The sequence below is a fragment of the Cinclus cinclus genome, chromosome 1, assembly GCF_963662255.1.
Source record: "Cinclus cinclus chromosome 1, bCinCin1.1, whole genome shotgun sequence".
Classification (NCBI taxonomy): domain Eukaryota; kingdom Metazoa; phylum Chordata; class Aves; order Passeriformes; family Cinclidae; genus Cinclus; species Cinclus cinclus.
In genome coordinates this window covers 109,929,864-109,957,193 of record NC_085046.1, presented here as the reverse complement: position 1 = coordinate 109,957,193, position 27,330 = coordinate 109,929,864, and the positions used below count along the sequence as shown (strand labels likewise).

The following is a 27,330-nucleotide window of genomic DNA, read 5'->3' as shown; positions in this document are numbered from 1 at the left end:
GTCAACAGGTCAATTTGTGGAAGAGATGTACTCTGGATGCATTTAGAGAAAACATAATTTAGCAATCTTACATTGCTTATTATACACATATATTTCAGTTTTACTGATCTTGATCCTCCCTCTTTTCTTCAGGCATTTTCTAGGCTCTTCATTCTTCATCTTCAAAAAAACAGTGTATTTTTAATTTATTGTAACTAGTAACTTTATTTGCAATAAGTAATGTTCTGTTTGGCAGACACAGTATCTTAATAGGCCAAATGAGAGAGAAAAGATGGAGTACATTCCTTTTTTTCAACTCAAAGCAAAGAAATTAATATCTACTTATGCAGTGAAACATGAATTTTTTTCTCCATCATGCAATTTATAATTATGGAAAGGCTCTGAGATATAGATAATCTTGGATATATCACTAATCTCAAAGGAGGCAGATTACTTCAAACATCAGCTGTCAAGAAATGATGTTGCCCTCAGCAAAATAAAAAAGAAAAAACTGTAGCAAAGTCTATCTTCTAAGTAGTAAAAGAAAAATTAAAAATTTAAAAACAGTCTGTGTGCGTAAGTTTTGTGCTTAAGCTTTCTTACCATTAAATGGATCTACTTACACAAGAATCCTCATCTGCTCAGTTTCATTTTTTTTTGTATTAAACCCTAACCATGAACTTCACAAAGCTCTCTCCATTTATTACTGAATGAACATGGAAGAAGAGATCACATTTAATAAAATACAGGAAGTATTGGACTAAAATCAGGGTTTTAACTATCAATTAAAATTTATTTAACATATAGTAGGTTTAAATAAATGTAAGTTAAGTATGTCCAAGTGTTAGTAGGACCAATATTCTCCTTGATATATTTTCCTTTGTTGGTGAATAAAAGAATAAACTTTTAAAGAAATATTAGTTTAAAATATTTCCAAAATTTTATCATATATTTCAGGAAGATTTTAGCCAAGCAAAGATCTTACACACATGCTTGACTTTAAGCATACTTGGTACTGTCATTTTAAATCAATGGCACTTGACTGTCAGATATTTGAGGTGGATTTCATTAAAGGAAAGATTTATGCTTCCTTGTCTAACAATCCTAAAAATATTATAAAATATGTTAGATGATTCTTCGGGTTTTTTTTATTAGAATCTATGAACCCATCACAAATTAGGGTATTGGAGCCATTTGTCATCGTTATTGCTAAGAAGCCCTGGGAGGTTATTCACATTTCCTGTTTGGATACCTCTCTCCTGCTGCCAAGCAGGTAACAGAGGACTAACTAAGGCATGTTTTCCCTACAAACTACACCTGCTGCCCCTCAGATCAGTCAGCTGTAGTGTGATCACCAAGAGCTTTACCTGCACATCCCACTACTGTGTAGATCCAAGTGACAGCAATGAAGGCTTGCAGATTTTTACACTCCCTGGATACCAAATTACATGAAAAAGAAAATGGACCAGGGTGTTGCTTCTGCTCTGGGCTAAAATGAGGTACCCTTTGGCCTGGTACATCTGGTGACAGTTGTCATTCTACATGGTCTGGCATGCCCAGACTACTCACAGCCCAAATATCTGATATTAAGAAGAAACTCCTCACTGTGAGGGTGGTGAAGCACTGGAACAGGTTGCCCAGAGAAGTTGCGGATGACCTATCCCTGGAAGTGTTCAAGGACAGAATGGGGATGGGTCATCCCCATGGATGGGGATTTGAGCAACTTGGTCTACAGGAAGGCATAGCTGCCCACGGAAGGGGGTTAGAACAACATGATTTTTAATGTCCCTTTCAACCCAAGACATTTTATGATTCCATGATCCAATGCAAGGGAGTAGAGTACATGGAGCCACACTCTTCTTAGGGATAGGACAATGAAAGGACTGAAGGAAACAGGCACAAATTAAAATACAGGAAATCATTTAAATGTAAGAAAAAGATTTTTTTTCCTGTGAGGATTTTTGAACAGTGTCATATTGCCCACAAAGGCTGTGGAGTCTCCATCCTTGAAAATAATCAAACCTGAGCAGGACAAAACTCTGAGCAACCTGCTGTAGCTGACCCTTTTATCTCCAGAAGACCCTGCCAAGTTCATTGATTCTGTGATGTTCCTATTTGATCATGAACCTACACTGCAAAAACACAGCAACTCTTAGTGGAAAGGAGTCAGTGTTGCCTCACTGGCTTTTCTCTGAAATCATTACTCAAGTACACTGTGCTCCAAGGCCCTTCTCTAACACATGTAATAAATAAAAAAACACAGAGCCTACCCTGAGGCTTCTTGGATGTTTGAGAAAGAGTCCTTCACATCCTCAAGAGGTTTTGTGTGAGGTGTACTGCGGGCCTTCACAGCACTGCATGTACTCAGGTATTCCCTTTAGCTTTTCCTTGAAGGTCCTCCTCCTCACCTTGCTGCCTGTGCTGTGAGACTGTACAGGTGTGTGGTGTGCACTGGCTCAGCAGGAAGCTGGAATAACGCTATCCACTTCTACCTGCCCATCCCAGTGGTGAGGAGGAGTGCCCGGGTTAGGAACTAAACATTTAGAGCAGCTAACAGAAGCATCTTATTCCTCGACCAGCGTGCATATGAAGTAAGTAAGCTGCATGTGGACTCACTGGATTCACACAGATCACCTGTCCCTGTGATGCCACGTGTGACAAGTGATGCCCCAGCCATCAGGAGCTGGGTAGTCTGTGCATAAGCCAGACAGCTGCACACTGCATGCACAGAGAAGACATTCCTGAGTGGGTGCCAAACCTGGCTGCTGGTTGCTCGGAAATCTGCAGGACACAATGTGTACAACTGAGGCGCTGAAAATTTAGGGAAAGTTTTAAAGGTTCCCCTGTCTGCATACCTGGGCTGACATCCTATTATACTCTACCTATGTTGTGCCCAGAAGGTAAAATTGAGTTATTCTAAAACCTCCTGGGATTCTGATCACTACAGAACTTTGATCAAGTATTACTAATGAGGAATAATCATTAGGCTAACAATACATTGAAATGTGGTCTTTTTTAGTATGGTACCTGACAAATCCACCATGGTACATGAGTGTGTAAAGATCTCCAGTAAAATTTTTCTTCAAAACATTAATTTGTAATAGAAGTTCCTTCTTCCCCTGCTGTCAATTCCTGACCATCTTGCCTTACCTATATTTAACGTAAGACTGAAGGGCTCTCTGTGGGTGAGCCATCAGTCTCTCCAAGGACCAGCACTAATGACAGTCAATTCTGCAAAAGGAAACAGTGGGTGATCCACCCTGAGTGCTGGGCTGGGAAACTGTTGTCATCTACTTGTCACCCAGATGCTGGTTTCCTTTTTTTAAAAAATGTGCTTTGAAATAATTTATTTGAAATTATGAACAAAGTATGACATATATAAAATGAAATAATAAAAAGTTTAACTCTAAGCTTCTTAGTATGTTGACGACAACTAGGAAAAAATTAAAACTCTGCCCCTGTTAAGTCAACAACAATGGCTTAGAATCCATTGATTTCACATAATTTTCTTACTTTAAGAGTTAAACGTATTAATGAATTAAAGACCAACATGCAAATAGCAGACCTATTGCTACATGTATTCCATAGTCAGAAACTTTCTAACCACCCTAAGACAATGGTATTTCTAGACTGTGTCTCTATTACTCTTGTGATCCACTACAGAACTATTTTAATGAGAAATGCTTTATTTGAGGCACCGTGTGATCAGGCCTCAGTCTGACTTACTAGTTCCTACAAAAGGATGTATGTAGGCAGCTTTCAAACAGCCAAAGAACTCATGAGGTATCTTGGTGTGACTTTATGATGCTTCTATCCGCAGTCATCTGTTCTGTTGGTGTTGGATATTGACTTATGCAGCCTTAAGGCTGGTTCCAGTAGTGAAGGGGGAGAGAAGAGGTGCAGAGTTTGTTATCAGAGACTGCACTTGCTCCTCTGCATCCTTCACACAGACTGTGCAGTCTGCAGTGGATAGCAGGACAGAGCTCTTCTTTGCTCTTGGCTAGTTTCTGGCTAGCTGAGGTAAAGTTCCCTGGACTGTGGTTTCTTTTCCTTTTTCTTGGAATTGTTCAAACCTGTTCTGGACTGAAAACCCAAAAGAACACCAGGAGCTCACACCTGTGTCCCACCAGGCCTGGCCTGGGCATTTCCCAGCTCTGGATGGACTAAGAACAGACTGAGTGAGCCGGGCTGCAACCCACGGAAGGGACTTTGCTGAATTTGCCATCTCTTTGGAGCAGCGAGGGGTTTTGCTGTTTAGTATTGTTCATTTTCGTGCTGGGGAGTGCTTTGCCTGTTAAATAAACATTTTTTTTCCCACTTCTCTCTGAGAAAATATTTTTCCCCGAACCAGTTGAGGGAGGAACTAATTAAATCTCTTTCCCAGAGGGACCCCATTCAGAGGTTTCTTCCCAAATTTGCCCTAAACCAGGACATGAGGTAACAAGAGTTGGTCAATAGGTATGTACGACACACAACACCTTTCTCATTTCTCTTAAAAAAGGTCAGCTTGCCTTGCATTTGAGTTCTCAGGTCAGTTTGTAAAGCACAAATCTGGTGACCCTGAAAAAAAAATTTCCAGAGAAGCAAAGCGGCGTGCGAGCACTGCTGGTCTGTCGCAGCTCAGATGGTGCGAGAGAGAGGGAGAGACGGGACGGGACACGGGAGAGACGGGATGGGACACGGGACAGACGGGAGGAGACGCGGAAGAGACGGGACGGGACACGGGACAGACGGGACGGGACGCGGGAGAGACGGGACGGGACACGGGAGAGACGGGATGGGACACGGGACAGACGGGAGGAGACGCGGAAGAGACGGGACGGGACACGGGACAGACGGGACGGGACGCGGGAGAGACGGGACGGGACGCGGGAGAGACGGGACGGGACACGGGAGAGACGGGATGGGACACGGGACAGACGGGAGGAGACGCGGAAGAGACGGGACGGGACACGGGACAGACGGGACGGGACGCGGGAGAGACGGGACGGGACGGGACACGGGACAGACGGGACGGGACGCGGGAGAGACGGAACGGGACGGGACACGGGACAGACGGGACGGGACACGGGAGAGACGGGACGGGACACGGGACAGATGGGACGGGACACGGGACAGACGGGACGGGACGCGGGACAGACGGGACGGGACGCGGGACAGACGGGACGGGACGGGACACGGGACAGACAGGACGGGATGCGGGACAGACGGGACGGGACGGGACGCGGGACAGACGGGACGGGACGGGATGCGGGACAGACGGGACGGGACGCGGGACAGACGCGCCCGCGCCCGCTCCAGCCGGCTCCTCGCCACAGGATGGCACTCCTGGGTGCATTTTAAACACAGCCACATTCTCTCCAGCGCTTTAACTCTCTCCTGGCACAGTGAGAGAGGCGGATCAGAGGCTGTGCATCCCCACCGCTGTCTGCCGAAAATGGCCTTGTCTCTGCATTCAGCCGGATGGAGGCTCCGTGCACGCACATTCGGCTGTGTGGATGTGTGTGGATGTGTGTGGATGTGTGTGGATGTGTGTGGATGTGTGTGGATGTGTGTGGATGTCCCGTACAGGCAACCACGGGTGACAGGCAAACAATACCAATGCCAAACCCGGCCGGTGGAAAAGGCAGAATGTCTTCATGCTGGATGCCCTTATTACAGCGATAACATCTTCATCTCTCTCCTCTTCTTCAAATGTAACATCTTCATCTCTCTCTTCTTCTTCAAATGCCAAGTCTGACTCAGACCACATCTTTCTTCCATCAATAATTTCCTTTTTCCCTCTGATACAACTGCTGCCAGCTCCATCCATCCATCCATCCCCCAAATGACTCCCCATGTCACAGGAGTACTACAGCTTGCTTGGCACTGTTAACAGCCAAAAACAATCATAGAGTGAATGCAAATGTTAACAAATTGGGTTATTCACGTTTTTCATTAATTTTGAAGCACTGCACGTTAACGGCTTTAGGATATATGGTGTTATCCCCAGTCTCATATTAACTACTGTTTCCTTTAAAAAATAGCCTGTGATGATAAGGGAAAATGGGATTTAACAGTTTTTTACAATAATTTCTTACCTAATAGCTACAGAAAACAAGTTGAGATTACATTATCAACCTTTAAGGTTCAGTCCTATCACAAAGGTCGAGAAAGAATGAGCACCTATTATGCATTTAGAATTGCTTGAAAACAAAAGGCCTCTTTGGCCTACATCCTGTTTTTCAGAGTGTGATCCATGATTACTTTGTTTTCTTTAGTATTTTTCAAAATCATTTAGGGTCGGGCAGACAAGGTACAGAATACTAATGGAAGATGAATTGTGTACCTTCTTGAATATACAAGATGTGATATTTTATATATATGCAAATTCTTAACCTGATCCTTATTCTATTAATTTAAATATTTTCCCATGCAATGTGGACTGAATTTGACCCACAACGTTTTCATCTATTAAAAATAATTAGAAAAATTCTTAAGCAGAACTTAATGCTCGGGTAAACAGTCTGATACCACAACTGCATTTTTCATCTCCAGAGCAGAAGAGACATACTAAAGATTATTAACATATGTTTCTTCTGAAGAGTTTGGTTCAGTTCAGGGGGTTCCTGGGATAAAATCCCAGCAGCAACTTCAGCTGTTGAGAACAAGAGCACTGCTATGAAGCAGGACATTCATGTGACACACAGAACTTTGGGAAAAAGCATCTTATGCCTGAAGTCATAAGGTCAGTTCAGACTGATCTTATTTGACCTTTTGCTGAGATTGGTAATCAAGATGCTAATTACTGTCATAGGTTCCAGCTTTTATAGGTATTTAATAATGTATTACATTTGAAAACAATATAGTTTATTTGCCACAAAATCTTCTGGAATATGAGCTATAATCAGCTTGGAAAGAGGGAAAAGATGGATCCTGGTATCTGGTATCCATTTCTGGAGTATCAATTTCATTTGAGTAGACAGCCTCTTATTCAGAGAAACTATCCAGACTATTTGACTAAACTCTGTGTGTTCACACAGTCTTTCCAGATTTTCTCTCCTGACATTACTCACATTCAAAACAATGTCTTCTGCAAGAGTGGATCAGTGCTTCACTTCCCCAGCTGATTCCCTCAATAACCAGGATTCCCAAACCAAAAGGCACCTGCAGTGTCTCCCCTTAAAATACCATGTTCTAAAATGCCACATCTCTTGAGGAAATAAAGACTAGGCCAAGGAGAAAAGTTCCAGTTAATGCAAACATAGCTCAACAATCAGCAACACTGAGAAAGGCAACAAGACTGCAGAATGTGAAATGGCAGATAAATGAGATTTAAGTGAAGTTTCACACATGTATCCTTCCCCCTGTGTGTGACAGAAGCTCTTTAATGATGTTGTCAGGGCCCCTAGATGGAGTAAGAGTCTCAATGTACATGGCCACTTATCTGTCATCCTTTATTTTACACACATAGTCCTTAAAGATATCCTGCAAATCCAAGACAAAATAAAGAGTTTCAAGGCAAAATAGAGATGAATGAACTGTGGAAAATTAAGCTTGAGGAAGATCAGGACCTTTACAAGAGATGCAGTATGATACTAGTGTCAACTTCATTTATCAGAAATTGAGTTCAACCTCCTCAAACAATACACATTGAGAGACTGATTCATTCTTTCCTTTGTGCCATAGTGATGTCAATGAGTTCAACAGAGTTACTTTCAATTTACTCCCTGTCAGGAAAGGAGACATCCATCTATCCATCCACATGGATAAAGAAAGGCTGAGCAGACAGAGAACTTCTGTGGAATTAGCCTACACTTCTCTCGGTTAAAGGGCCAAACACCCTGGTAGAAAGCCTCTGCAGACAAAAATAGTATCACAGATACAACTCAGTCTGAATTCAGCCTAGGAATGCCTTGATTCAGCACAAAGAAAATGGCCTCTGTGAAGCCATTGTATATCACAAATATTAGTGCCAGGAAGCTGAATGTTCATTGTATAGAGACCCAGAACTGTATTAATAACAATACTCACTGAGGACATTATATTGTGCAGTCTCTTCACACTTATAAAAGTAGGAAATTATTTTTATAGCCAACGTCTTCTGTTTTCACAATTCACCCTGGCATACCAGATACTTGCTGTATGAAATCTTCCACTAAGAATTAATGAAAATAAAACTAGATGCATTAAAATATGATATAATGGCTAAGTTAAAGCTTCTCTCTGAATATTCTGGGTGTTATGAAGTTGATCTTTATTACTAGAGATACACAAACTTTTGATGCACGGGAATTACAGGAAGAGAGAATTATAACAGAAATGATATCAGTTCCCACATTATGATTTTCCTTCTGGGGACTGTTTGATGTCTTCTCCCTGAAGAATCCCATAATCGCTGAGAAATTTCACCACTGGCTGTAGCTGGCTCCACAGTGGGCTTATTTGCAGAAGTTACTGGAGACAGGAATGAGGAATGGCTGGAGATAGATCAGAGTTTCTGTGTCAGGTTGTGATGGATACCACTGTTTAGGCAGGAAGATGGCACAGACTGTGTGGTTAAGGAGGGGAAATCTGTGTAGTGCCTACACACTACTGTGTAGTGCCTACTCCTTCTCCTGAGCTGACTGTTGGCTTAAAAACCAGGGTAAAAAATGTTCAGCAAAATTCCCAACTTGGCAGATGCAATGGAGAAGGAGTTAAAAACAGGAGAAGGAACTTACTGAAAGGGCTATTAAGCACTGGAACAGGCTCCACAGAGAGTGAGTTGGTGGAGTCACCACCCCTGGGGGTGTTCAAGAAATGCCTGGACATGGTACTAAGTGCTTTGGTCTAGTTGACAAAACAGTGATGGGTCAAAGGTTGGACTTGATGATCTTGGAGGTTTTTTCCAACCGAAATAATTCTGTGAATGCAATGCTACAACACACATATTGGGCAAAATAGCCCAGTTTATCCTGTCAGGAAACTTTAAGTACATAAAAACTGTCCCTTAGTTTCTACAGAAAACAAACATGTAAGGACTGATTCGTGTATGACTCCTCAAGAATAACTGCTTCGAGTCCAGAACAGAGATACAGGGCTTCAAGATGAAGATGTTCCTTTGGAACAAAGGAACACAATCACCAAACTCACTGATAACTGCTCCAGAGTTGACTTGTTACTTCTTTTCCCCCTTGCCACATAAACAGGATGTCATACATAAAAAGCCCTGAAAGAATGACCCATATGTGACAGGCATTAAGTCACACTGCTTAATGCACTCTGACACATTATGGAGGTGCTCATGTGACATCAGGGCAGATCCAGCAAAAGACCCAAACAGGACAGACCAGAACAGCCCAAGGAAAGGGAGCAAAGGCTCAAGTGTAAGAGAGGGCTTGCCTGAAAAAAAGGTTCTTGAAACTAAGAGAATAACAGGAAAAGAGAGGGCAGACACAAGTGAATGAAGGTTGCAGGGAAGTCAGAGATAAAGCAAATGCCACAGATGTGACATGAAGCTGAAGAAGGAACTAGGAAATAGTGAAGGAGACTTAAAAACACATCTACAGATTGAGGGAAAACATGAGGGTGAAAGAAGAAAAAGCTCTCATGCAGAGAATCGGAAAATACAGTGATTCTGTGATCACCAAGGTATTGGTTTGTTTCCATTATAGACTGCCTACAAGATTACCAAAATAGTACTAATACTAATACTAATACTAATACTAATACTAATAATTTAAAAAATTCTTTTGCTGTAAGTATTTATTAAGAGGACCAATGTGAAATAGGATACAAGAACTTTCTGGCTTAGGGAAGCTAAGCCAAAGGCTGCCAGGCAAAGGTGAGTGAAGACTATTACCAGCAGCAGATGTTCAGAGACATGAGCAGGGAACAGAACAGACTGTCCAACCTTACATGTTCATCAGGAAAGCAATCAGAAATATCACAGTGAATGGCAGTCTTCACAGAGTTCAGGAAGTCAGTAGGAAGAGATTTTCAGCTATGATCCAATTACAAAAGCTGTCTGCATTCAGGCAGAACTGTGCCACCTGTGTAGCAGAGGGCAGCATCTAGGTATACTTGTGATGTGACGTAGGCCATGTGTCTGTCAACTTCTGACTTACAGAAAGTCAAATCAGTCATTTTACTCTTTAAAGGACAAAATAATATTAGCTGACAATCTTCTGCAACTCCTGTTTTCAACAGGAGCCACTTGGGATCATGGCTATGTTTGAAAAATCAATCTCTAAGCAAGAGAATGTAAGAGTTTTAAGGTACATATCTTTGTTCCACTATTTGACTTTAAAATGAATTCCAAATATCCAATGGTTCTTGTCTCAGTCTTGGATGAGGCAGACTTGCAGTGGCAGCCTTTAAGAGCAAATACTCAGGGACATCTGAGATAATGCAAGACTCTTACATAACAAGAGTACACTTCATGCTAACACTGAAGACTGAACATCAGTCCCTCAATGCACATGGCATATATACAGGTTATATGCCAGCTCTCTAACAGCTATTATGATTGTCAAGCATATTAATAAACTTTTACAGTTGAAAGGAAAAGAAAATCTGAATCTATTTTCAGGATATTGTGCTCTGAGTGAACACTTACAGACTAAGGATTTGTCTGCAGGGAATATGCTAAATCAAGCCCTTTTGAACTTTTGATTAAATAATTGATGCATAATGAAGAATGTATAATATATGCATCCTTTTTCCATAGTTGCCTGGAAACCCATATGGAACAGTACTAGCAATTCCAGAAGCATTTAGTCTCTTAAGTCGTTGGTGAAGACAAAGGAACAAAAAAGTTTTTAAAATCATTAACTCATCTCTCTTTCCATTCTTCAAATACTGCAGGATACCAGAATTAGTAACTTACACAATGGTATCATGACTCTTGCAATATAGAGTGGCTTTTTTTAAAAGCTGTATCTCTTGGAGCCATATGAATAATGTTACTCACTGTAAGGGAACTTTTAAAGCTTGGCTTTCATTAAAATAGAAAACAGAGAACACAGGTAGTATTTCCAGCGTCTACCCTTATGTAACAGTAATAAGCAGATCATAGAATATCCAAGGTGGTCAACAATGAAAAACAAAAATAAGAATGCAAAAAATGGTGGTTTTCTTTCCAAATTATAGGATTTTAAACAAATTTCATATAAGACTCATCACACAGGGCTTAGAAGAATATGAGAATCCCACGATCACAAATTCAAGAGGCAGATTGTTTCAAATTGCAGCCAAGCAGACCTTTTGCACTTCTCAAGCAGGCAACACTGCCTGTCATTCAGTTTGATTGCTCTGTGACCCAGCCTGAAACTATCTTGCGCTTTATTGCTTCCAAATGAAATGAGAAACAGGATAAAACCCAACAATGAGAACACAGCACTAACCATGGAAACTACAGGGATGAAGGATTACATTATTTAATCTAAAAAATTCTGTAAACCATCATAATTTATTGGCTCTTTTTCTGATGGTAAGTTTTCCTGAGAAAAGAAGGGCATGTACAAAATTGCATGGGCTATACAGCTCTTGGGATGTAAAAGGCAGGACAGTGACTGTGAATACCTTCCTTCCATGGCAGGGATCTTCATGGGATTCTTGCACCTTTGCACCATTTGTTGTGCACTCTGTTTCACATTTGAGAAAATCAATACTCACTGAGTCAAAGGACAAATATTTTTATACTACACTGGCAAGAGGTCTCATTTGAGTAAAGAGAAGCAGTTACATGGTCCTAAATCAATCAGCATGGAAAGATGAAGCATTTCGTGGTTAAACATCAGCAGGACAGACTGGAACACCTGTGAGTGTCCTCTAGCTTTGTGTTTAGGGAACTCTTTTGGATGTGTAAGATCAGCACATGTTTTCTCGTGCAGAAGAAGAAAGTTGAACCTGGATGCCCTGTTAACTTCCCCAGCCACTGGATAACACAAAGGTCACGCACCATTTCCAGTGTGGAACCAAGACTTACTTATCCTTTCCTTTTATGACAAGTACCAGATATTGTGACTTTTCATTTTGTGGTGAATGGCATGTTGAATGGAATGGGATAAAATGATATATGAAGTGTCAGCACAGCACAGAAAAAGTACAGTCAAACCCCAAACCATAGCAATTTATTTAGGTCAAATAAAATAACTTAAAAAAAACGTGCTTGCCGTGATAATGGGGGCCAGTAGCTCATACAGGCTGATCTCATAATTTCATACCCAGATTGTCAGTTTCTAGGACAAAGCCATTTTCAGCAGCTTGCTGTAGCATTACAGGAGGTCTAAAGAGTACAGGCAAAAAAGAGCTTTACGAAAAGCACCTAAAAATAATGTATTTACAGTAACTGTCATTCATTGTCACTAGGAAATTATTACATTTCAGGAGGGGAGAAATTATCCTAACTTAAAACGAATGTAAGAAGGCAGATCAGATCAGGGAAGCACCCAAAAGCATGTATGGAAATTAAGCTGACATGCCTACATGTCTCAGCTGTGACTACAGAAGCCCAGAGGAAGCAGAGCAAAGAGAAGGTGAAGGTGGAGGAGACTGCCTTGGACACGTTTCCATCACAGTCATGGCAGATGTGCTCCCTATGTGGAACCTGCTTTACTACAACCTGGATAGGCCAAAAGAATTAAAATAAAAAATAAAATCACTCACACTGAACAATATTAAAGGGAGAAACAAAGACACCAACACCCTAAGGTGTTGAGATTAAACTGCCAGAAAAACAAGCTCCCTTTTTGCCTGCATTAATTAAGCCACCATCACTATCACTTTCAACTGCCAATGATTTATTCCGAACTAGGGAAATCAGTAAAGTCTGCTTTTGCAGACACAATCACAGAACGATCTCACAACACATTTAGGATAGTTCATCAAGGACAGCAGTAGTTTTCCATCCATACAGTTCTGTATTAGTGAGCGATATGTAATAGCATAATGCTTTTAATTATGATATTTTGTTATGTCCTACTCCTGGTTCTCACCATACCCCAGAGGGAATTTGCATGTGAACACGGTATTTCATCTCAGCATGTTGATAAATTCACTGAGAAAGAAGTATTAAAAAAAATCAGCTGCACAACAATCACTGGGGATAATTACAAATTGTGGGGTTTGGTGGTTCCAGATACTGGTAAATGTTGAGAGATACATCTAACTGGTGCCATTGATCTTTCATCCTTGTTTTAGGAAAGCCTAAGATGCTTCTGTGTCTGAGTATCATGGACAAACAGCAGCAAATGAACCTTGCCAAGACAGCATTTCCTAGTAATAAGGGGTGCTGAGCAGGAGTTATGTTTGCTGAGAATGTACTCAGGTGCTCCAAAGCCTGCTCTGATGCACTGGCAACTAAGTAAAGGACAAGACTCTCCTGTTCGACTTGGTGGCAGCAACATTGGTTCGTATGGTTTTCAAGTTCCGTGACTGTTTCAGACCTCACGGTGCTCACCTGTAGTTTTTCCATCTCCCTCCTTGATTCTTGCAGTGTGCACTATCTAGGACCACCTTTAGAGTACATTTAGAAAATCTGTATGATGAAGTGTCAGCTATTCCCATTTGGTACATTTTGTACAGTACAGACTGGAAGAAACATGAAGCATGTTTGATCAGGTTTCTGTACCTGCTTCCTAGTTACTTTTATTAACCCAAATAATGAAATTTAACCTCAAATGATTAGGATGCTGGTGTTTCCAAGAGTATACCATTCACCAGCAAAGTGGCCACAGTCAGCTCACACACTCTTGGCTTTACATTCTGGGATTTCAAGATGACATAATCACCAGCAATGTGTTCTCCAAGGTCCATCTGTCCACAACTCTTTGCACTTATTTGGAATCATCCATGCCCAAATCTCAATATCCTCTCAATACTTTAATATTTATTTCCATTTTTTTTTTTTATTTTCCAGAAAAGGCATCTATGTCTTGTGTTGGTATTTATAACTAAGGGAAGACTATTGCTATTGCAACAGGTCTATTGCTACAGGAATTCTGCAAAGCAATCAGCAAGTAGCCTGCAATTATCTCTTTTTATACCCATCACATTCTCAAAAGTCCCTACATTACCTACAGAGTTTCTCTTTTCATTATTTCCAACTTTAGAAATTGTCAGCAGAAACAAGAAGCATAAAATTAGTTTATATTCGTGTTGAATTAACAAGGTTTCCCAGCTTTTAGGATTTCTGCATTCAGAATTTCACATGTCTCCTGCTTTTGGGATTTTTGTCACATATTGCATACCATATGTGGGCACTTAGCAGACTCAGGGGTGTGGCAACAATACTTTGTAAATGCTATTATTATTAATTTGCAGTGTTAACTTAGGTAAAGAGGAATGCTTAAATTTGCAGGAATTTTTCTTTGAAATATAACATCAGAGATTTTTCAAATTGATCTACTTTTTTAATGAGTCCTTAAGAAGAATTTCTTGCCCATCTGACGAACAAGGCTGGACTGGATTAAATTCCATCCTGTTTGACAAATAATTGCAGTGACTGATAATGATTTTTCACACTTTGATGACTGTATTTAAACTGTCACTTTAAAATGCCCGGGGACATTTTTATACAATAAATACTTTCCACACATGGACTATTTTCCCAAAGTTTTGTATTTGCGATTTTGAAGACTGTTGGCTAAATATCTGCAAAGAAATCTTCTTCTTATGAAAACGAAGTAATTTCACAAAGCAAATTATTTGATAAACAGTGGTAGTACTCAAGGTGCAACATATGTAGTGATATTCTGGTAAAAGGTGGTAAACGTTCATATTCTTTGTAATTTTTGCCCAGATAATTTAACTAATTTCAGGAGAAATTCTGCAAGAGAGAATGGCTCTCAGAATATGATTTTTTTCCCATTGCACACTGCCTAGTTTGCCAGTAAAACCCAGTCTGCTGCTGAAGGTTTCAGAAAAAAAAGCTTTTGTACTGAGAGAAAAATTCACAAAGGGAGGCCAGGAGATGAACCTGTGTCTGTGTGTGCATTAAAGGCAGCAGAAACAAACAGTGCACTGTGTGTGATAAGTGTGCCTGCCTGTTAAACGATATCCTATGACTGCCTATGTTAATGGGCACCTCCGGGTAAAAAAGATGGTGCTAATAAAGCCTCTGCTCTGCCTTCCTTGGAACAAACACTTCTGGCCCTCAAAGCAGCTCTCTGCTTCCATTCTCATACACCTTCAGCCTGTAGCCAAGAGCAGCTCTCTGCAATTTATTAAATTAGCTCTAAAAGAACCCCTCAAATACAGTCTTTCCAAGCAATTTTTCCCTAGTAAGTCTGGGCCAGTGTGCCAGGGCAGGGCAGGAGAGCACAGCTGAAAGAAAACAAGGATGGCTTGAGTGACAGGAGGTGCTATGCACTGGGAGTGGAGCAGAACTGTCTTTGAGCTTCTTCTTGTTATACTCTACCCTAAATGAACCAGCTCAGATGCAGCAGTTTTTTCCCCGTGACCCCTTTTTCCTTTTTGTCTCATTACTGTTGGGTGGTGCATAATGACAATATCTGTAGGGAGAAAAAAACCTACAACAGTAGCTGACATGAGCCAGAGCTCTGATATTAACCATTTCAAGGGCAGTGCTCAGTTCAGTGTTTCTATGTTTAGCAGCTCTTTCTTGGAGAGCCAGTGCCTGAATACCTGTCAGGTGAATGAATGACTTCTTTTCCCATTGATAAGGGAAACCCATCTGAGAGAGAAGCAGTCTACTCAAAACGACAAGAAGAAAACTGTACTTGATGGTGAAAAGACACACAATCCAGCCTGTTCCAGAGCAGCAGGCATTATTCCTTAAGTTTCACAAAACCTGATACTTGGGATGACACTTTAAGTTTCTCCTTTTAATTTTTTTTCTTTAAGAAGATATTGAGAGAGTATAAATCTTTAAACAAGATCAGCAAATTACTCCTCCTAGGTTATCAGTGGAGATCAGAAGCTAAGTCCTGTCCACGAGCAACTTGGCTCATGGCAAGTTGGCAAACTGCAGGGCATCTGCACTAATTCTCTATGAAGAAAACCAAACAGTTCCACAAAAAGCAGATCACAGTTGATAAATAAGAAGCACAAAATTAAGATTAATAACCAGTATATTTGCAGCCAGCCAGACACTCCCAGCAATGAGGCTATTGTTAGTCCTTAGGTTTTTTTCATTTGCTCTGCATGCACTTGCATACATACTTTGCTATCACCATCCATTTAATTGGATACTTTTGTCACCTCAGACTACTGCATTCTGTCAACATGAAAATGAAGTGAAAATGCCATCCTCCTAAACACAAGGTTTAAAAAATAAACAACTGAATACAACATAATGGCGTCTTTCAACACATTTGCTCCTGAACGGGAGAAGCCAGCTGCTGGGCAGGTACTAAATCCCCCCTGGGTTTTGTGTCTGGCAGACTGCTTATAATGCAACACCAAACCTTCAATTCATACTTCAGCTAAGGACATATTAAAAATATGAGAAGTGTGCTACAAGTGATTCAACGATCAGCTCCATGGCTAGTAACACAGTAAATACTTCCCAAAATATTTTTCCATCACAACCTGGCCTCTCCAGTATGTTTGGACAGCATAAGCTAAACATTTCTGTAACACAGACAGATGTAACCCCAAAACTAGGAACTTAACAGGGCGTTAAATTTCTATCTACAGTGAGCATTTTTAAACATACTTACCACTGTGTGTAGCACAAGCATAGCCAGGTTGTCATTCTAGTCTATATGTGAGGACTAAAACTCGTTTCTCTGTGTTGGTCCTCTCCCTACTGCTACTGCTGACAAGAGTGCCCTTGGTTAGAGTATTTTTTTAGGCTGGTGTGTGGAAAGCACATACACCCAAACCTTCCTGTATAAGTAATTGCATACTGTTTTGGATGGAGAAGAAAGAATACACTCCATTACAGATTTTATATGAATTTCCCCTTTAAAGTTCACAGCACATGACTGTGCTAATAGAAAAAGCAGCCGTTAAAGGGAAAAAGACTGAATCTCAGAAGAGAAGTTAAAAAAAGTCACTAATCAAGTGGGAAATTTCCCAATAAAACCTAGATAAGACACATACACAGAGATTACAAGCAGGCTCACTCTCTCAGAAGAGCTGTGTCTACCTGGACTACTGGAAATAGAGGGGTCTGACCAACATTGCACTTACTTTGGTGCACCCTAAACAGAAGAGGACTATAAGCAGCATTTTTCTCACAGAGCTGCTATAAAAGCATTCAATTTGCGGAGCCCTGCTGACACTCACAAATGCTATTTCACAAGAACACAGGAGAATGCAGTTAACATACTTATTAATTAAAGTTGTGGCCTGTATCCTGACCCAGCCTTCTATAACTAAATCCCTGGCATATTGGAGGCAAGTTTCTCATGTAGACAGGTTAATATTTGAAGTCTGTGCAGGCACTCTAACTAGTGTCTTTTGCAATGCCAGATCACACAGTCCCAGTTTGTCAGTGGAGCGAAGGACACCGGGGAGTGCAGCGAAAGCTTGTGACAATGGCAGGTGAAAGAAGTGCTGGCATACTTACAGTTGCATTTCTTCTGAACAAATCTAAGCTTGCACGCCGTTCGGTAGGTGGACAAACGGATGCGATCCAGATCCTGAGCCCCTAGTGGAAGAGAACAATGGTGACATTTGTATGGAATATGACCTGTGTGTATCTTTGATAGCTGGGAAGCCAGAGAACAAAGACGACACATGAGCTGCCTCCATTTAACAATTTTCAAGGCTTTCTCCTCTGCAGAAAAAATAGAGATGAGTTAGCAGTAACAAGGGGAATGTCAGGAGCTACAATGTTAAAATAATTTTATAAAGGAAGGCAAGGAATAGTTAGCTCACTGTGTCTGTCACTTTGAAGAACAATCTGGTCAAGCTGCAGGCTAAAAGACACACTGGACAGGCTCCAACAGCAGGGAAAACCTCAGTCAAATTTTAATATTCAGCAAAAAAAGCTCATAACAAGTATCTTTAGCTGACATGCCACACCAGAGTGAGGTACTGCCAGCAAACCAAATTGGAAAACATACTGTGTTGTAACATAAAGATTTATGGCAATCTGCAGAACGGGGCAATGGCAAGGGGTATTAGGCCTTTCTCCATTTTGTGGCTGTGTATTCTCTGCGATGGAGACCTATGAGGATCAGCTCTATGCTCAACACAAAGCTTGGCCCTGGCTACTGCAACGTAACGATCCACTAAGATTTCCAAAGCAGCTGTCCAAGAGATGGGAACAAACTAAGTGGCAGCTACCTCACAAACAAGGACAGTACACAGGGGCCAGTGTGGGGGCAGAACCTGGCACACTGTCCAACAAACTCATCCAAACAAGGTACAGTCAGGATGTAAGAGGAGTGGAATACAACCCTGCTTTTACACAAGCTTCCTAAATGCTTTAAGATTTCTCAGCTGAACTGCTGAACATATGGCCACATCTGTAGCAGGATACTCTGTCTAAGTGAGGGTAAACAGCTCAGTTTTTCTCCCATTTGCATTAAGTTATTAGTGATAAATGGAGAAGGTGGATCATGCTGCTTCAGGTGTTCAGGAATACTGAGACCAGCCTGACTCCACAATCCCAAAGCTAAACCTTGTGGGGGCATGAAGAACAGTCTTGCCTGACAAGATCAGCACTGGCGAGGATGTGGCACACAAAGTTCCTGATAAAGGAAGCAACAAGTGATAGTACTGATAACTTACCTAAAGCTGCTGAGCTGGCACACGTAGCCTAGAAACACCTGACTGACAGTCAGTCACTTTACACTATAAAAGCTCACTTCCATTTTTTAATGGAAGGGACTTCTCAAAAGCTCCTTTTGGGTATGTATGTAGCAATTCCTCCCTTGAGTGGGGATGCCCCTCAAGGTTATTCCTTGAGGCCAGGTGGAAGAGATTTGCCCACAGTGTTGATATGGATTAGTAAAACCAATCTGTACTTTATAATTATCAAGCTACTTTTGAAATAATTTATTTGATAAATAGTGCCCAGTATAATTAGTTATAACTATCTATACTGTCTGGTAAATAATTTTGATTAAAATATTTTAGTTTAATTGTTATCATAATCATCAATTTAAATAAATATTTATTTTATTCCTATAAATATATTTGGGTTGCTATCCTTAATCCTGCATGATGAAGTAATATAAAGTATTAATTACATCTATATAATCCTTAAGAAATAAACTTGATCAAGTCTGGGACTAGGACTGGATGGAGCTCTACTCAAACTACTCTCTGAGAAGGAGTTTCCAGAGTGAGGGGGGTCCTTTCTGCACCTTGTGACTCAATTGCAAGGCTTCCTTCCCTGATAAATCTTGCCTGAAGCTTCCATTCTGCCTGTGATAGCATTGGTCACCCACACTTTCTTAAACAATGTCATCCTTCAGACCCAAATCTTTCAAATGTACTCTGGCCTATGATATGAAAATGAGAATGATACTCTCTATTCTCCCCAGATTCTGCTCTTTCCCTGAACAATTTTCCCACACTGTCTTTCCAGGGCTCCCAGCTATTCCCTTTTGCCAGCTACACTATCTACTCTTAGGAGAAATTACCTTTGATTACTTAGCATCAGCTATGGGAAGCATTTTTGTGAGTTTTTTCCATCATATCCTCTATTGTTAAAATTTTATAGTTTTTTTTCCTTCTCCATTAGTATCTCACTGACAGCTTTAGGAAAATTTCTTTACAGGTGAAAGGGAGGATAAAGCAACACTAAGCTTTTTCTTTTAAACATGAAAAATAAGTAAGATGAATGTAACTTTTCCCCTCTTAACTTTAGTGAAAGCTACCAATAAACTTCCAGTGCTTCTTTATAAAACTTCAGCTTTTTAACAAGATCTAAAGACTGAAAGCAAAGTGAGCAAAGTGAGGCTCTGGTTCATTGAGTTTCTGAGGTAGCAGTAATAATCCTAAATAAACAAATTTGTAGGCCATGTTTCCTTTTTTAACAATATGCACACACAGTGGATGGTATTATTTTGGTATTATTTGGGGAGTAGGTGTTGCTGGTAAGACCCTGGAACAGACAATTTAGTTTTGTCATGATTCACATTTTTGCCACAGTCAGAGATCTATTTGTCAAAGAGCTTCTGCAGAAAAGTGCCATCACTTACATGATGGAGAGTCCTGAAAAACAAGTGGAAAGATGTTCAGGACTGAGCATGGCAAAGAAGACAGAAAATCTCTAACTTCCCTACAGGATTGCCAGTGGTCTCTCCTTCCTTCTGCCTAATGGCAAGGCCTCACTGTTTCCTTTGAATATGCTCATATCATCTAACACTGTTTGCAGTTTACAAAAATAACAAAGGGACACACTGCAACTTTGGCTGCTGTTTTCTTGCTGGATAATGTGTGCCAACAGTGATACACATTTTGAACTCTTCATCACTTCTGATGGGCATGTCAGGTCAGACTAAAGCAAGACTGAGACCTAGCAGCTTGATGTCCAATAGAGCATTCTGAGTTGTAAGACAAGCTTTAACAATGGGAGTCTACAGAAGGTGATAATGATTATGATATTAATTCACAAAAGTTTGTAATTTGGAACTAGAAGGATTCCTCTTCTGAAAGAAAGGAAATAAAAAAGGTTGAACTGGACCCCTCAAAATACAGTGGTCAAATTTAAAGTCGGAATCAAATCCTTTGATTCCTTGTTCAGGACAAAGCTCCCACTTAAAAAAGCTTGAAAAGTTGAATCGAATTTTTTTTCCCCTCTTCTTTTCTATCTTGTGTAGTCTGGAACGCTTTGTAAAATTATTGTGGGATATTAATCACAAACTTGCAGATGTAGGTCCAAAGAACCAAAACCACTGGCAAAAGCCTTTATATAACATATTTTATTCCTCTGATATTGCCAGGTTGTGGAGTTTACCTATTACCACAGGTAATGCCTATCAGAACATTAAGAAGCTTCACATGGCCCACAATACGTATGGCTTCAGGAGCGCATGTTTTTTGTTGAACATGTTAAGGGTGTGGGCTTGCACACAGCTGGGGACAGCTGAATCCAATGCCAGGATGAATTCTGGTTTCAGTGAAGCACACCCTCCACACACAGAGCTATCTGAGGGGCTTTCAGAATGTGAAGTTCAGTGTTTTATGAATATGGCTAAAATACATCTAGTTTTTCCACAAAGACTTAATATTTCCCCCTCTTTTTACCTAGTTGGAACATCCATTTCTCTGTGTACAGATGTAGAAGGTGGAGGAACAGAGGCAGGCAAACAGAAAAGGGAAGCACATGTGAGATAAATCAGACTGAAGTAAATATGCCAAAATACTAAAGAGAAGTGAAAGAAGAAAAGTGAAAAGAAGAAAATGGTAGACTATAACTACTGGTGTACAATACAGGAAAATAGTCCCTCATCTGCCTCCAACTGCTGATTTTCCCAACACCTCCTTAACTCCTCCAAAACAATCCAACACCAAAACAGCCTTCAAAACTGTTGTGGAAACAAACCATAAATCCTCATAGCAAAGTCCTAAATATTTTAGGAGTATTTAAAACTAATTTGAGTTAATTAATGGTACCTATGCCACTGACTTTAGCTGATAAAAACATCAATGCCCCTCTGTAATTCTAATTAGAACTACAGTATGTTCTTATAATGGACAAATATTCTGATTCTGGCTAAAGTACACCACCTCCTCCTCCAAGGGTTCAAGATACTGTACATCCTGAGTTGGAAGGGACCCACAAGAATCACTGAGTCCAACTCTTGGCTCTGCACAGGATACTCCCAAAAATCACACCATGTACCCAACAGTATTGTCCAAATGCTTTTTGAAATGTCAGGCTTGGTGCTGTGACCATTTCCCTGGGAAGCCTGTTACAGTGCTCAGCCACCCTCTGGGTGAAGAACCTTTTCCTAATATCCACCCTAGACCTCCCCTGATACAGCTTCATTCCATTTCCTTAGGTCTTGTCACTGGGCACCAGAGAGGAAAGATCAGTGAGAAACATTCATGAGTTACAACAGCAAGTGCTGTGTGGTACTAAAACATTTAAAGGGCACAACAGAACTAGTGGACACTGGAATGGGCCAAAAAAGTTCTTGGCTGGCCATCTGAATGGGAAGTCTAATTTGGAGAGCTCAGATATGGGGCTCACTCCCAGGGAACAGTTCTGAGCACTTTGAATTCACCAGCACACACCTGGCCTTTCATTAGGCACATGAACTCCATCCCAGTAATGCCCATCTTAGTATCCCTCCAAAGGTCAGGAAGATGCTCTGTCATTGTTTACTATGTGGCAGGGGAAAAACAACAGGAAGCTTAGCAATTACACACAAAACTCAGGTAAATCTAGTTAGCAGGGTGACAGTCTCAAACTTGACATATAACAGAATTTCCTGGAGAAACAGTGGACTGGTTGTAAGAGAAATTAGAGACGACTGTGAGAAGTGCAGAAACATTGTTGGCATGGTACATTCCTCACACATTAGCACGCAGGGAGCACAGAACTTCATTAGGAACTATAAAAAAATTATACTGAAGTGGGGTATGAAGCATGTGACTCCCTGTACTGTGCCTGGCTGAGATGCAGTTAACTTTCTTTATAGCAGTCTGCATGGTGCTGGGTTTCAGATCTGTGGCTAAAACATGTTGATAACACACTGCTGTTTCAGCTGTTGCTGAAGAGTGCTTGCACAGCACCCAGGCTTTTTTGTTTCCTACTCTGTCCCCTCCCAGAGTTGTCTGGGGATGGGAAAGAGACTGGGAGGAGACACAGCAAGGACAGATGGGGGCCCAGCTGTCCAAAAGGTTAGTCCACACCATATAGTGTCATGCTCAGCAATAAAACTGGGGTAGGGAAAGAAGGGGGGTGGGGAGTTTTTTCTTCCAAGGCAGATACTGCTCTGCAACTGGCTGGGAAGTGACTGCTTTTGGGAAGTGCGGAATAGCCACCTCTGTTGGTTTCTGTTGTAATTTTTCCTTCTCCTTCTGTCACCTAATTAAGTCTTTATCTCAAGCAATGAGTTTGCTTGCTTCTGCTCTCCCTATATTCTCTCCCAATCCACTGCTTAGGGATTAAGCAAGTGTGTGGAGTTTGGCAGCTGGCTGGGGTCAACCCACCACAGACACCTCCAAATAAAGATGTAGCTTTTGGAGACCTTTATCCCTCCTCATTGCAACCTGTGTATTCCGCTATCTTTGTCTTAAGAAACTACTGATTAAAATAATTCAATCAAAAAATCTGATGTAGAAAAGCCCTCTTTCCTGCTTTGGTCAAATCAGCCCATTTTCATGCAGTTTTGTTCTCATGATATTCATTTGTGCAATGGAGATTTGAGGTGGAAAGCTTGCATAAATTTCACTGACATTGCATAGCAACTGGCTTGGTCTATCACAGCAAAACATTTCCAGGAAGTACTTACGCATTTCTGCAAACAGCTGCCTTCTTTCTGCCATGGTATTTCCTCTTTTCCCACAATCTTCAATCATTCTGGAAGACAAAATCATGTGAAAACATTAACTATTATTCCCAGATTGAACATACGTACATAGGCATCCAAAATTGATTCTGAAGAACCTTTGAGGTTGATTGGTGCTCCACGTGTATCTGATGCCTTTTGCCAGCCTCTCTGTGGCGTGGTTTGTGAAGAACCTGGTCCCCAAACTGTCCTCCATTCTCTGGACTCTGCTTTCAAGCATTTGTTCCCCCCCCTCCACCCCTCTCTCCCAAAGGCAGTGTTCAGTTTTTCTGCTTGATGTAACTAACTGGCTTACATAACACAAGCTCTGAAATTCATTTTAGGTTTTCTTAAATAAGGAATCCTCAGTTTAAATTATGTAAGAGAGAAGAAATCATAAAATATTTGGATATTATTTTATAGTCTCAAAAACTATGTTCTAGCCAATTCTATGTGGAGGAGACAAAAAAAAAACACCAAATAAACAACAGCAATTAAATCTCTACTGCATAACATAATGCATGTTATTTACCCAAGCGAAGACTCTCCCAATATTCATTCAAATTCAGGACACTTTATCTCTGATTAAATGAGTTTCACAAAAAGACTCAGAAGTAAGAATATATTTTCCTTTTGCTATCAGATGAAAAAAATCCTTCAACTATTTTGAAGAGCACTACTGCTGGATAGAGCAGAGAGAAAAGTGACAGTTTCTTTCACAGCCAGCATTCAAACCATAAAAGACTAAAGCTTTCAGAGTGAAGATAAACGTCTTTAGCAGCACTCAAAAATTAAAACTAGTGTCAGCATCACCACTTCCTATGGGTAATTACCCTGTCGAACCAATATCCCTTCCTGCCTGCCAAGCCTGGTTAGAACTTCTGACCTGCATTTTAATCTACATCCTCAACTAGACTGTGCAAAATAACATCACACTACCTAGGTTATAAAGGAGATGTTCTATAGAAGCCTGCAATCAAAAATATTGCACCATATCTCATCGCAAACCTCCATATGTATACAACAAAAAGTATAAAAGTACTGGATGCTGAAATCTAAATCAGCAAAGAACTCAAGACAGAAAACCAGTTTCCTTTTATTTCCCAAAACAGAAAGGCAATCATGTAAGAGGTGTTTCGTTGTGTGGCTTGTTTTTTCCTTTTCAAAAGGCACTGTTCAAATGAAGTAGTGGTACATTATAATTGCTTTTTTCCAAATAGCCTATTCAATTCTCAGAATACTGATAAAGACTCTGCTATCTATGGTGGACATCTTGTGATGTGAGCAGCAGTTCACTAGGAAGTGGACAAAGGGTATGGATGCAGCCTCTTTGCAGGGATATTCAAGTTCACCTCATATTCAACTACTCTCATTTGTCTGGGAGTGATAGGGATGCGTGCAGAATGGCATTAAGTCTGAGCTAATATATCACTCAGCCTCTGATCTGAGGTAGCTGGTGTCTCACTAGCTTGGAGATGTCAGGGAAGACACAAACCTCCCTGCAAAATGAGATATCTCAAGATATGCCAGGCTCAACCAGCATCTTAATTACACAGCAAGAAGTAATATCTTTTTTATGCGAATCAGCCTTAAATCTCTGTCCATAAAATATTAAAAGCAATATAATTCCACTAACCATGGCTTGAGTTCCCCACTCCCTTCTGCTTCTAATGAATCTCATAGTAGGAGATAAATTTGCCATGGGAAATGACCAGATCTCATAGGACAGGTGGGTTAATAAAACCCTTTGAAAAGATAACATCTTTTACTAGGCAGAGCAGATGAGTGAATACTTCAAAGCAAACAAAATTTTTTATTAATATTTATTGCTTGTAGAGTTGGTGATAGGCAATCATAATTTTCTCTTACTTCAATATTCAGCATTATTATACAAACAATATGCAACTTGTTTTCAGACCACATACTCCTAGTGTTATTTGACTGAGATTGGGTTAATTTGATTTTGGCACAAGGATGACATCATATTCCACTTCTTGACACAACTGACACTTAAATCTTACAGATGTTTCTCCAGTTAATAATTTGTTGTTTTCACTCCACCAATGTTCTCAAACATTTGTGAAGTAATTACTTGGAGAGATTGCTACAAATTTTATTGAAAACATAAGGGGTGCAACCTTACTCTCACCTGCCTCATATTGCCACCTGGAGAAAAATATTCCTTAACCACTGCTCTTAAATATCTTGCAGAACTTGGAATGTAGCTCACCTGGGACCTTATTCACCATGTGGAAGAATCTTTCTAGTCAAAATTAAGTAACAAAAAGTATTTTTCAAATCATGCAAATTGTACAGTATGTTTTCCACTTCCTTCAGAGAGCCTGTTCTAAAAGTGTCCCTTTAGTGGGGGGAAAAATAATAATTCTTTAACTGTTTTTTTGTTTTCTGCAATTCATCCTCCCTTTACTTTTACTGTTTATATCTCCTCATATAAAAATGTTGCCTGGACCTGATCATCATTTTTCAGAATGTCCCATTATCTTCTGAAATTGAATCACCCTTTTCACTGCTGGGGCTTATGGGGATTACGAGGCCTGATAAATAACTTTATATTTATAAACACACAACTCAGGCTTTCTCGAAGAAGGAGGGAACCTCATATTTATGTTTTTAGGACTCTTCTTGCCCTAGACATTTTGCAGATTTTAAAACAGCCTTCACCCCAAATGACAATCCTAAAATTCTCTGTAACAGGTTATATGCCATCAAGCTAATGAGAACATCAGTGGTGGCAGTATTTTCAGACAGATACATTCTATCCCTCTTTCCTATCTTTTCCGGATAGAAGAAAAGTGATAGATGATGCTCATCTCCCAGAGTATTGGTACTTCTGAGTTGACACTGACAGGAATTCATTCAGTTGCTTCTTCCCAGCTTTTCACACACATTTTTAACTCCAGAATGTGCCACAGCCCAGGCTCAACTAATGCCATTGTCAAGGTGCTGGGCCATTTTCAGCCTTGTCCCCTGTGACCCAGGTACAGAGCTCTACTCTTTGACTCAGATTACAGACTCCTACTTTGAGCCCATGATGTGTTCACCTCAGTCCCTGGGGCTGGCCCTGAGCTAATTAACTACAGACATGTCTCAGTATTTCTCAGCTTGCTCACAGCACATGCCACATCACAGAAAAAAAAGGTACAATTTGTTCTACACAGGAGAAAAGCAAATCACAAAGCAAACTTCTATGTGCTTTACCAAAAAGACCACATTTCCAGAGACATGATTTTGAAAAATATTAATTAATGTATAAATTTCTCATAGTAGGGATTAGATTATATTTGTCTTCTATGGATTCCTTTCACTGTCTTTTTCCCTTCACTCTTCTTCCCAGGAAATAGCTCCTCCACTGCAGGTAGGGAGAACACCTATTGTGCATCTAATTAAAATTCTAGTCACAAGCTAATTAGTAAGGTACCAATTAGAATGGTATTAAGGCTTCAATATATTACAGACATTCCAAGCGTGAGGTTTCCAGCCTCTGAAAAAGATTCTTTTTAATGTTTCACTTTTACTCATGTTTCAAGCTGAAAACTTTTATGACATTAGTAGTGCTAGAAAGAAAATAAAAAATAAATAAATGAACAAGGAATACAGTTTGATTGGAACTATTTTGACTACAATTTCATCTTCAGCTTATCATGTATCAGAAGCATAATTGGACTATTATTTAATACACTTTTCTGTTTTATAAAATTGTGGGTATCATATAATATGAGTAAGGTGAGAACGAAATGCCTCATTTATCTTTCCATTCCTATTGTGTTGCTTGGATTATGAGCACTGCAATAGTCTCTCTCACAAATAAGTGTGCTTCCTGTTTCAGTATTTATAGGGTAATAATATTTTTTATTAACCCCTACTGTATGTCATTCTTTTCATAAACAGTATATTTCCAGTACATTTCCATTTCTCGAGCTGTGTCTGTGCATGATAAAAGGAA

General features: G+C 40.4%; 1 protein-coding gene across 8 annotated transcripts in view; it reads right to left on the bottom strand.

Annotated features, from left to right (window-relative positions):
- DTNA (dystrobrevin alpha) overlaps positions 1-23,415 on the bottom strand; it is a 94,282-nt gene extending 70,867 nt beyond the window's left edge. For 4 of the 8 annotated variants that reach the window (XM_062501459.1, XM_062501468.1, XM_062501476.1 and 1 more), the window contains exons 1-2: positions 23,331-23,415; positions 17,480-17,560 (exon numbers count right to left, since the gene is read on the bottom strand). In XM_062501459.1, the coding sequence (XP_062357443.1) occupies positions 17,480-17,560; positions 23,331-23,415 (166 nt within the window). The remainder of the gene's footprint in view (positions 1-17,479; positions 17,561-23,330) is intronic. The other 4 variants (XM_062501503.1, XM_062501493.1, XM_062501511.1 and 1 more) reach the window with 1 other exon arrangement.
- Positions 23,416-27,330: the final 3,915 nt, after the last annotated feature.